Source organism: Phaseolus vulgaris, chromosome 7 (assembly GCF_000499845.2).
Source record: "Phaseolus vulgaris cultivar G19833 chromosome 7, P. vulgaris v2.0, whole genome shotgun sequence".
NCBI lineage: Eukaryota > Viridiplantae > Streptophyta > Magnoliopsida > Fabales > Fabaceae > Phaseolus > Phaseolus vulgaris.
In genome coordinates, this window is record NC_023753.2 from 22828831 (window position 1) to 22841494 (window position 12664).

Here is a 12664-nt window from a genome sequence, read left to right on the forward strand (position 1 = left end):
GTAGGGTTTTTAAAAAGTAATTGATATTTTATAAGTGCTATTTTTAATTGATATTTTAATTATAAATGTAGAAAGTAATTATTTATTTCAAAATGAATTGTTTATTAAACAGATTTAAAAAAAATTATTTTGACAGAATGGAATTAAAAATTTTAAAAATATTTTGATAGGGTTTTCATTTTTAGATTAAACATAATTTATTAATGTTATAATAAAAAACATTATAAAAATGTTGTATTAATTAAAAGTAACAGTAAAAGTTTAAAGTAGAAATATCATTTTGAGTTATTTTTTTTAATTTGTATTTCACATAAATTATTGGTGTTAGAATTAAATGTTAAAAAAAATGTTATAGTAATTTAAAAAGTCAGAAAAATTTATTTTAGGATTGATAATAAATTATTACAAAGATAAATAAGTTTACATAATCCAAATAATTGATATTTTAATTATAAATGTAGAAAGTAATTATTTATTTCAAAATGAATTGTTTATTAAACAGATTTAAAAAAATTTATTTTGACAGAATGGAATTAAAAAATTTAAAAATATTTTGATAGGGTTTTTATTTTTGTAGATTAAACATAATTTAGTAATGTTATAGTAAAAAACATTATAAAAATGTTGTATTAATTAAAAATAACAGTAAAAGTTTAAAATAGAAATATCATTTTGAGTTATTTTTTTTTAATTTGTATTTTACATAAATTATTGGTGTTAGAATTAAATGTTAAAAAAAATGTTATAGTAATTTAAAAAGTTAGAAAAAGTTTATTTTAGGATTGATAATAAATTATTACAAAGATAAATAAGTTTACAGAATCCAAATAATTGATATTTTAATTATAAATGTAGAAAGTAATTATTTATTTCAAAATGAATTGTTTATTAAACAGATTTAAAAAAATATATTTTGACAGAATGGAATTATAAATTTTAAAAATATTTTGATAGGTTTTCATTATAGATGGCATCATCATCCCACAAACGTAACAGAACCCGTAAGGGTAAATCTCCAGCAGAAGATGTTGACGTTCCTCCTCCACCAACGAGGATTCCAGAAGTTCTTGATTATTCAAGATACTTCAGTACCAGGCGTCAAATGGTGGTTTTTGAAAAGAATTTTCACGCAAGAACAGTATTACCACCAAAAGTGATGAATACTCCATTTTTTGCTGGTCCAGGATTTGAATTCCAAAATCTTCTCAATTGGCAAGGTTTACAACCTTTCCTTGGAATTAATCTTCCATATTATGAGGATTTGTAAGGGTTTTTTTATACAAATGCAAAATTCACACCTGCTGGTCACCTTGCCATTGAGATTTGCGGAAAAATGATACGCATCAAAGAAGTGGATTGGATGACCATTACTCATCTACAGTATGACGGTCTTAAGTTAACCCCCGGAACGATGAAAATCTGAAAAATGTCGGTAGTCTGAAGATGAATGACCGACTGTTGCATTACACATGGGTGCATATCTTGTGCCCTCGAGGAAGCAACTATGCACAGAAGATATTTTCATGATGTGGTTAATTAAGAATAATGTACGCATTAATTGACCTCATTACATAATGCAACAGATCATCAAATGTCGGGATAACAAGATGCCTCTCCCATATGCAAATTTGATAACGAGGATCTTGCAGGTGTATGGCTTTGACTTGTCCAATGAACAAGCAACAATGCTAGGCTGGAATCATTACTTTGGCAAAAAAAGTATGACAAAATTAAATATATTCCAAGTCAATGGCATATGGCAACTTGGTAGACCACAACATGCAAACGAAGAAGATGATGAAGAGGATGAATTGCCACCACAAGATGATGAAGGTGGTCAATCTGAGGAGGAAAACCCCACTCAAAGGGAATTGTTAAATCAAATTTTGTCCGGCATGGAAAAGATGAATACCCGAATGGACAGAATGGAGGTTACTCTGGCTGACATTCGACGTCATCAAGGCCATTGAGTGTGTTATTATTATGTTATTGTCATTGTTATTTTTATTTCTAAGTTTCATGTTGAACATTGAAGAATTGTGTTTGTTATTTTTGACGTTGACATTGTTATTGTTAAGGTTTTATGCTACTTTTCATGCTACTTATTTACATAATCATATTGTTTTTAATTATATTTGTATATATATAACATAACATAATTTATAAAATCATTTATAATATTAAAATTATGTAAATAAATTAACTTAAATAAAAAATAATTCTTAATTAATAAAATGTTAAATAATATAATTATACTTTAATTTTAAATTATAATTAACTAAAATATGAAATAGGATTAATCATTATTTATTCTTTTTTTATATAAAGGGTAAAATTGTAATCTTACAAATTTTACTATTCAAAATATATTAAAATACTCTCACAACTATCACACCATTCACAATTTCCAATAAACTTTCTTCACACATTCACTCTAACATACCCCAATCCAAACAACCTCAACTTTCTTCACACTTCCACTCCCACTCACCCTCAACTTTCCACTCCCCCACACCCTCTAATCCAAACACACCCTAAGGGCCTGTTTGCTTCCACATGAGTACTATTCACGAAGACGGAAATGAGAAGCATCTTCTTGTTTGTTTCCAGTGATGCATGAAGGAGAGGAGAAGTGGAAATGGAAAGTTGAAGGGTTTTTGGTTCTTCTCACTCATGAAGAGAAAGTTGAAGGGAAGAGGAGAAAGTTAAATAGATTTATCTAAATTACGTTTTTACCCTTAATATATATAATAAAAAATAATTAAAATCATTTAACTTTTCTAATATTTTTAAATAAACTGTACATACCAAATAAATAATAATAATAATGTAAAGTCTTACTAATACTAATAATATAAATATTAAAATAATAATAATATTTAATATTAATTTATAAAATAATAATAATAAATGCAAATCAAATAATTTTAATAAAGAACAATAACAATAATAATATTAATTATTTTTATTTTTATTTTATTTTATTTATATTAAATATTAATAATTTTATTAATAATATATATATATAATTATTTATAAAAATAAATTTATATAATAATAAATAATATTAATCATCTAAAATACTTAATTAATTTTTTATATATTTATATATATATAACATAACATAATTTAAAAATTCACATATAATATTAAAATTATTTAAATAAATTAACTTAAATAAAAAATAAATTTTAATTAATAAAATTATACTTTAATTTTAAATTATAATTAACTAAAATATAAAATAGGATTAATCATTATTTATTCTTTTTTATATACAAGGGTAAAATTGTAATCTTACAAACTTTACTATTCAAAATAATTTATAATACTCTTACAACTATCACATCACTCACAAATTTCAATAAACTTTCCTCACACATCCACTCTAACATACCCCAATCCAAACAACCTCAACTTTCTTCACATTTTCTTCACACTTCCACTCCCACTCACCCTCAACTTTCCACTCCCCCACACCCTCTAATCCAAACACACCCTAAGAGATGCGCTGATATTCCTTCTATGCATTTTTGTGTCTTCATGTGCTCACAAATCACTTAATACAAATACAAATAGATCACGATCTTATATTCTTGCATCCATAGGCGAATGGAAGAATGGATAAAAACATAGAGTTAATATTAAAGATTATATAGATTAAAATACTTGAGTTATTTTTTACTACAGAAATCATAGACAAAGATTTCTAGTTCTTTTTCTTGATCAATAAAATATTATATATTTATTTTAAGTTAAAAAATAGATGTGAAAATGATAATTTTATATACTCTGAAAGGGCGAAATTTTAAAATTTTTATTTTACAGGCATCAAAATATATTTTTATTTTATTTTATATGGATTAAAAGTATTTATAAGTTTTAGTGGATGAAAACAAAATAAAATATCAAAACTTGTTTATTTTAGAGATCAAAACCTTATTTAAGATTATAAAAAATTGAGTTATCTCTAATAGAGATCATTTTACACACTATTCTCTATTTTTTAAAATTAAATTCTATTTTCTTTTTAAAAAAAGTTATAAAAATATATTTGTCTCTCACAGACTTGTTATTGCCTTTTTCTGTTTTGGGGTTGGATTGGAGGAATTGTGATTATGAGATATCTGAATTGGTTGCATTGCAGGGTGGACAATGAAAGGTTCTACATTTATGCTCTCACAACTGGGTTTATGTTGTTGTCTTATACACAAGAACAAAATTACGAAGGTGTTATCTTCTTCTCGTAGCACAAAGTGAAAATGTATGGATGAAACGAACATAGGAAAGGGGTGGGTGTGATTGATTTGTACCCGTTTCTTTGGAATTTGTTTTGTACTTTGTTACCTGCTAAATCTGATTCATTATCATTCCGTCTCATGGTTAGTTAAATTCAGCACCATTTCATAGTTTAATTGTAGATTCAAAATTCAAATGTCTGACACAGTCTTCTTTCCCCATGAAATCCTTTTGGAAATCCTTCGCAGACTTCCGCCACAGACCCTTCTCAGATTCACCACCGTCTGCAAGTCATGGCGCTCTCTCATCACCCACCCATCCTTCATCTCTCTCCACTACCGTCACTCCCCCTCCTTTCTCCTCCTTCAGTTCAGCAACCGCTTCGTTCTCCCCCACCGCCACCCCTCCACCACCCTCTGTCTCCCCTCCTTTCCCCACCTCGATTTCCCCGTCGTTTCCTTCTGCAACGGCCTTGTTTGCGTCGCCTACGGTGACCAATGCCAAACTGTCATCGTCTGCAACCCGTGTATTCGACGATTTGTCACCCTCCCTGCACCCCTCGAGTACCCTTGCTACTACACTTCTAACGTTGTCTTAGGCTTTGATCCCAGTAAATGTGATTACAAGGTGGTCAGAATTTCTTGCATGGTGGATGATGAAAGGTTTGGCCTTTCTGCTCCTGATGTTGAGGTTTGCTCTCTTGCAACTGGGTCTTGGAGGACCCTTGATCATGGCATTGCTCCTATCTGTTACCTTGCTGGAGATTCTCCCCATGGATTTCACGATGGGCTTGTTCACTGGGTTGCCAAACGCTGCGTGGCTGGTGGTTGGTACAATTTTGTTTTGTCCTTTCACTTTGAGGGTGAGATGTTTCGTGAGGTTATGCTGCCAGAGAGCTTGTCTGGCGCCTCTACGGATGCAGTTATGATCAAGGTTGTCGGAGGTGGCAATGGGAAGACTCTTAATGTGTACCACGTGGGTGGGGGTTCTCCATGCTCTTGTGACATTTGGGTGATGAAAGAATATGGTGAGGTGGAGTCTTGGAACAAAGTATTTTCTTTTGTTATGAGCGGATTTTGTTTGGAAGCACCGTCTTTAGGGATGATGCTCAGTGACGTGGAAATTCCACCGATGGAATTGTGTGTTACGTGTAGTGGAGAGGTGTTGCTGCTCGTGGATGTGGCGGGAAGGAGATGCCTGTATTCGCTGGACATAGAGATGAAAAGTTTTACGGACCTTCAAATTGAAGTAGACACCGAGTTTGTGTATTCTGGTTATTATGCTGAGAGCTTACTTTTATTGAACATAGCAAGTGGCGTGGTGTCTTATTGAAGAGGTAATGACATTCCAATCCGATACTTATGTGTTATTTTTTACTTATCATGTCTCTGTGTGTTATCTTCACATTTTGTTGCTTTCTCAATGGGAGTTAAACCATTCCAAGTACAAGGAGTGTAAACCAAGTCTTTATCTTTGTTTCTTGTTTGTAGATTCCAAGTAATCACTGTACCAACGGTTTTCTGCTAATAGAATAGCTATTGGATATGTTCTGCTTGCTTTAAATTCTAAAAGAATTTTGTCTGTAAACTATTAGAGATGTTACCAAATTCATCATCATAGTGTTTGACCAAATTCTGTCAGGTTGTTGTTGAGTAACATGACATTGTGTACCCAAACTCTATTCTAATTGTAGTCTTGAATGGCTTGCAGTTTTGTTATGTTTCTCATTACAATGAAAATCAAAATTGTGAAAGATTAAGGAATAACTAGGGAGTAAAATCTGATGGCAATTATGAAACATTGTTCAGGGGAATTTTGTCAGTTATCTATCCGAAGTCCCTGACCACTAAGTAAAAATCTTGTGCATCTTTTTCAAGTTTGAAATTTCGCTTTCAGGGAATGTGAAACATGTTTTTATGTCTGTATATCTGGTTATTTAAGGACAAGGAGGGTTCTTTAAGTAAATATGGAAGTGTTTTGGTAGTCAAGGGACTGTTCCTAGCTAATCGGGTTGGTGGACGGTGTCTTGGGGCAACATGATGATTTGGTGCTGAATGAGTTTTAGTGCCAAATACTTGATTTTTTTCTTTCTAAAGTGATTGAGGGATGACTGGTAAATTCAGGGTGCTTGTATTTTGCAGTTAGTTAAGACCAGTAAAGACTGGCCTATTATGGTGATACATTGTTGACATTTATCGGCTAATTACTAAAGTATGATAAATTTTTTGTATATTATTTAGCGCATAAATAGTGTTTTTTGAAATAATACATTATATTGGTTGGCTAAAATGGCTAATGGGATGTATGATAGAGTGTAGGAAAATGTGTGGTTGACACCGAATAAGTACGAAGGCGTTTCTAATGTTGTGTTTGGATTGAGGTGAAGATTTGTGAAGTTGTTTGGATTCAGGAATGATAAAGTGGATTAAAGATGATGTATGAGATTTGTGAGGTTGTTTAGATTGAGAAATAATATAGTGAATTTGTGAGGATGATTTATTAAAATTTGTGAGTGATGTAATAGGTAGGAAAAATTTAGAAATTATTTTAAAGTTGTAAAATGTAAGTTTACAAAAATGTTTTAATAATAGGTTTGAGTTAATTATTATTTTTTAATATATAATATTCATAATTACTCTTATTTTATAATAAAAAATAATTTTGTGTTAAATTCAAATAAATTTATTAAATATATTAAAATTTATGAAAATAATATTTATTATTATATATTTATTATTTTATATAACTAATGATCATTATTCAGTCTTTAATTGAACAATTAAGATTAATTGATTAAGATATGATGTGTTATAATATTACATTAGATACCATAAATTACCAATAATCTGGTTAGAGACATCATCTTACACTTAGTATATTTGTTTAGTTAGTGTAATTCATTGATCTGCTAGTACTGAGTAATATTTTCATGCCACATGCTAGTTAAATAATATTTAGGTTGAGAGAAGTGATGGAGGAGTTTACAATGGACATCATTATGGAAATATGACAGATAAAGAAATCTATATTAATGCCTAGGAAGCAGCCACCTCCTTGTAGCCGATGAAAACTTGTATATAAACAAATAAGCAACATAATTACAAGTGAAAATTCACCATGGCATTTGCATATTTGGAGTTAATAGATAAACTAAGAAATTAAACGTAGTAAAAAATGTATAAAAACTTTTATAGTTGTAACAACTACTTTACAAAGTTATAATCTTTTTAATTAGTTAATGACCATGTATAAAAATTAGTATATATATATATATATTGTTGGAGATCCCACATCGACTAGAGATTAGAGTCTTTCATTGTATATAAGTGGGTGCAACCCTCACCCCATTTAGCCGATTTTATGGGGTTGAGTTAGGCTTAAAGTCCACTTCTTAACATGGTATCAAAGTCATTTCGAGCCTATCCTAGCGAGTATTTGTTGGGCTTATCAGGCCACTCGCTATCGGGTCGCTATCAGACCACCCATAATATATTGTCCCACGCACGAGTTGGCAGTCTCGGCGTGAGGGGTGTGTTGGAGATCCCACATCGACTAGAGATTAGAGTCTTTCATTGTATATAAGTGGGTGCAACCCTCACCCCATTAAGCCGGTTTTATGGGGTTGAGTTAGGCTTAAAGTCCACTTCGTAATATATATTAACATACTGATAACTATAAACCAGAAGAAATAGATTAGTGAATCTTATTCTCAGCATGTAACTTTTTTGGTCTCGTGTTAATGACACAAGTTATTGTCTAATTCAAAGCACCATTTTTGTTCTCAGAGAATTCTAAATGCATTGACTTCTCTAAATTCAACTAGTAAGGATCTGAGTGCAGGACTTGCAAGGCCAACTACTTCTAGACTAGAAGTTCTAGTTTTGTCAATGAGATGGGTATCTTAGGATATTATGGATCAGATTTACTTTTCTCATTAGTATAAATTGTAATAATTATCTAAGTTAATTAATATTTTTCTATGTTTATTTAAATGTTTTTAATCAAATTTTCTTTATATATATATTATAAATAATCTAGATAATTAATTTTCTAAGATGTGTTTTGTAAGTTCTTTTTGGGAGGAGAAGCGATTGTGTTGAGTTAAGACTGCCTCAAGCCATGTATCTAAAAAATGTAAAAACTAAAATGTTTTTCTTACATAGGTCATTACTTATTGAGACTAACTACATTCATACTCAGATTAGAGAATTTGACCTTGGTGTCCTCCACTCAATTCACTTTACACGCACCTCGTGCATCACCCCATCTAAGAACATTAAGCTCAAAATTTCAAAAATTAGTGTAGTGTGCAAAAAGTTAGTAGTAAGTCACCACTTATTTCTACACAAATTATCATTGACTAAATGCATTCACACCTTGGTGTCCTCCAGTGAGGTCACTTTACACACACCTCATGCACCACCACACCACAAAACAACAATAAACTCAAAATTTTGAAAATTTGTTGAATGTGCAAAAAGTTCGTAACTTTGTATTAAAGCTTTCATGTTAAGCCTCACTTTGTAACTTGACATCTCAGATAGGCTGACACCTCAAGTAACAACAATCATCTATCATCACATAAAAAACTATTATTGAAAAAAAGAAAAAAAAGGAAGAAAATACAAAAGAAAAACTATGACGGGACTAAACCAAAACTCATACGTTAACAAAAAGGGTACATAGGTACATTATACCTATTCATAAATAATTCTAAGCACAGATTAAATAGAAGCCTATTACACCAATGAAATGATTCTTTATGAATAAATCTTAAATTAGCCAACTTATCCGCACACACATTCCCTTCACGAGAGATATGAGTAATCCTAAACCTGATTTCCCCACAGTAATTAAGACAGGTATTCCATCGATTACGAAGTATCCACGAAACATTAGTCTAACAGTAAACGCAGCACAAACCAAGACATAATCACATTCAAGTCATACATTAGTAAACCTCATCTTTTAAGTTTTCTCCATAGCATATATAACTCCATAAAACTCAACAACCATAGCAGTCTGAACTTCAAGAAACACAGAGAAAACACAAATAAAATCCCCACACTCCCACGGAAAATACCTCCACAAGTAGCAAGACCAGGATATCCTCTAGCAGTCCCATCAATGTTAATTTTAACCCAGCCTGGTGAAGGGAACTCCCATCTAACAGGAGGAGGACGAAGAACTTTACCAGTACGAGTATTAATACTAAAACCTCAACATAAACCTTCTCAAAAAACAACTCCTGATGAACGAGAACAGGGGAAGGTCACGGTTCCTAAACAACGTAAAAAGTATAGGAAGAATGATCCACAGCTGAAGCTCGTGGAAGGCCCTATTGATAATTTGACAACTGATGCTCCTAGCGAGGCTAATGCAGGGTCACTCTTGGGTCACCTTGCTTCTGATATAACAAATGGAGAAGAGGATGATTTTAAAAATATAGCTCCTCTCGAGGATGCATCAAATCATGATAGAAAACCAGGGAGACCACCTAAGGGGACTGGTAAATTCAAAAAAGTTGCTAAGGTAGTTCTCTCTACAACGTCACAATGAATGTCTCTTCATTTTTTTTGAAATGTTAGAGAACTCGGAAACCACAAAACCGTAGAGATGTTGATTAATTTACTTAAACTACATAAATCCCTCCTGGTTTTTCTTGCTAAACCTATGATGTTGTATGCTGATGCTTTCAATGTCCTTTTCAAATCTGTTAATATGCATTTGGTGGCTACGTCTCCTATTGTTAATAAAGCTGCTAAGCTTTGGTGTTTGTCAATTTCTAATTTTGTCCAAAATTTCTTGGTCAATGATCAGTTTATTTCTGTAACTTGCCTTCTGCATGATAAATGTTTTAACTTTGCAGATGTTTATGGTGCTAACACATACTTGGTTAGACGATTTTTGTGGAGGGATCTTAATTTCTTCACAGGGCCTTGGTGTATTATGGGAGATTTTAATGTTGTGCTATCGGCGGATGACTACAAAGGGGGTGACTTCTAATCAGGTTTCTTGTTGGATTAATACTAATGATCTTTTTTGTATTCCTTTTACTGAATCTTGTTATACTTGGTGTAATGGAAGAAGAGGTTTGCATATAATGCATAGAAGTTTGGATAGGGCTTTTTGTAATGGAGTGTTTCTGGATGAATGAGATTCTTGTACTTATCAGGTTCTTGTTAAAAATTGTTTTGATCATTCCTCTATTCTCACTAGTAATTCTTAAAGGAATGTTAGCAATTTTCGTGTTTTTTCTATGTGGCTTCAGGATACTTCATGTATGAAACTTATTCATGATTCTTGGGCTAATAAGATTGTTGGTTGTCCTATGTTTATTTTTCAACATAAGTTCATAATGTAGTTCTTAAGCAGGGTCTCTTCCTTGGTATTCAACAAAACTTAGAGACTGCTAGTTTGTCTTATATTCATGGGTTTCTCTATCAAGAAAAGATTGCTAAGAAGGAGTTTGATCATGCTCTACACTATCAATATTTGTTTTGAGGAGAAAGAGCTAAGATGTTATAGTTTAATAATGGGTGATGCGGTCAAGAAGGGAAATAGTTCTAGTGGGATTCATCGTCTACTGATTGATAATGAGGTTATTGAGGATCCTAAACTCATTGATGATCATAATTTGAACTTTTATAAAAATCTTTATGTTGAGTCTATTTCTAATGTTTTGGATACAAGTAATATGGAAGATTTAATTGGTACTTATATTCTTGAGCTAGTTTCCTCTGAGGAGAATATGATGTTGATAAATGTCCTGATTTTTTGAAAATCAAGAATGTTTTTAATCTTAACGGTAATAGTTGATGTGAGTTGATTAGGAGATGAAACATCATATGACACTTTCAAGAATTGGATCAAGATTCAACAAACAATTCAAGAACACAACAAGAACAAGAAACCAAAATAGAAACCCATTACTAGAACATGAACCAATTATTATCACAAACCAAAGCACATGAACCAATTAGAAACTCCAACAAATCATTCTAATCGATTAAAACCTAAGAAAACAGCAAACTACCGAATGAAACAACAATTAAAGGAATTCTACCGGTTGGAACAACAAGAGACATGTTTATAGATTTTGATATGAAGTGGACATGGAAGAAGAAGATGAAAAGTTGAAGAAAACTTATGTGGTTGAAGACAATAGGAGTGGTCACACCACTTGGATGGTGGAAGGCTCCAAGATGAGTGAGAGTGCCGCCAGTTGAGGATTCCCAAGACCCACAAGATAAGACAAAGAGAAGGAGAGCAAGTCTCACAAAGAACCCACTCAAATTCAAGAGAGTAACTTCACTTTCAATTTCAATATTCAACTTGTGTTTACAAAAGCAAGGCTCCTCTTTATATAGGAATAGAGGACCGGTCATGAAATGTAAGATACATGAAGAGTCATTGTAAATGAAGAGGCAAGGTACATGAAAAGACAATGTAAATGTCGCCCCTTTCCAAGTCACTTCCTTATTCTAGAAAAGTGACTTTTCCTACTATTTCCCTTCTAATGTTCTATTTAGAATTTATTCTAAAGATATTACAAAAAGAGACATTAATTGGGTTTGGATCTCATTTTGAGAAGACTAATAAGAAGAACTTCAAATGCTTTGGGCCTTGTCCATTTCTTCTATTGATGAAGTCTTTATTTGCTTGTTGAGATGACCCTTCAAGTATAGCAACCTTGGTCATCTTCATGTATATTTGGATCACATCAATAGTGCTTCTGGTACTAATGGTTATGGTGGTGTTTTCTATCATTCTTGCTCGGAAGTTATTAGGACAGATGTTTGAAATGTTGTTCAACCGTTTTTTAAACAAAATCGGGTTCTTCCTAGATTCAACAATAATGTGGTATATCTTATTCCTAAGATTAGGGTGTTGACTCCATTAAAGATTACAGACTAATTGTTGTTGCTAATTTCAAATTTAAGATTATTTGCAAGATATTGGCCGATAGGTTTGCAGTTGTGGCTGCTAGAATTATTTCTCCTAATTAATATGGGTTTGTGTAGGGTAGATAGATTCAAGATTGCATTGGTATTGCTTGTGAAGTTATTAACATGCTTTCTAAAAAGCTTAGAGGAGGTAATGTGGCTTACAAAGTTGATATTCATAAAGTCTTTGACACTCTGAGTTACAAGTTCTTATTATTAATTTTGACATGCTTTGATTTTCATCCCTCGTTTGTCGGTTGGATTAGTACAATTTTCCGTTCAGTTATGTTTTCTATCATAATAAATGGCAGTTTGGTGGATTTATGCAATCATTTATGTGACTACTAAACAACATGGTTTCTTATGATGATAATTAAAATCAAATCACTTAATTTCATCATGGAGAGTAAGTAGGGTTTGTGTGTGGATATTTTTAAATCAATTTTTCAAAGATTATCAATAAATGATTATTAATTTGT

General features: G+C 31.7%; 1 protein-coding gene across 6 annotated transcripts; it reads left to right on the forward strand.

Moving 5' to 3' along the window:
- The first annotated feature begins 4066 nt into the window (after positions 1-4066).
- On the forward strand, positions 4067-12384 carry LOC137828611 (putative F-box protein At3g16210). Of its 6 annotated transcripts, none has more exons than XR_011083918.1 (3): positions 4067-4382; positions 4488-5575; positions 10109-10428. XR_011083918.1 is itself a non-coding variant. In XM_068635257.1 (3 exons), exons 1-2 carry the CDS (start codon positions 4267-4269, stop codon positions 5569-5571), a joined length of 1110 nt encoding a protein of 369 aa, XP_068491358.1. In that variant the 5' UTR covers positions 4104-4266; the 3' UTR covers positions 5572-5575; positions 10109-10428. The 6 variants fall into 6 exon arrangements, 5 of the variants coding, with proteins under 5 accessions (XP_068491356.1, XP_068491353.1, XP_068491355.1 ...); XM_068635257.1 differs by having other exon boundaries at positions 4104-4292; XM_068635255.1 differs by lacking the exon at positions 10109-10428 and adding an exon at positions 12264-12384 and having other exon boundaries at positions 4067-5575.
- The last annotated feature ends 280 nt before the right edge of the window (positions 12385-12664 follow it).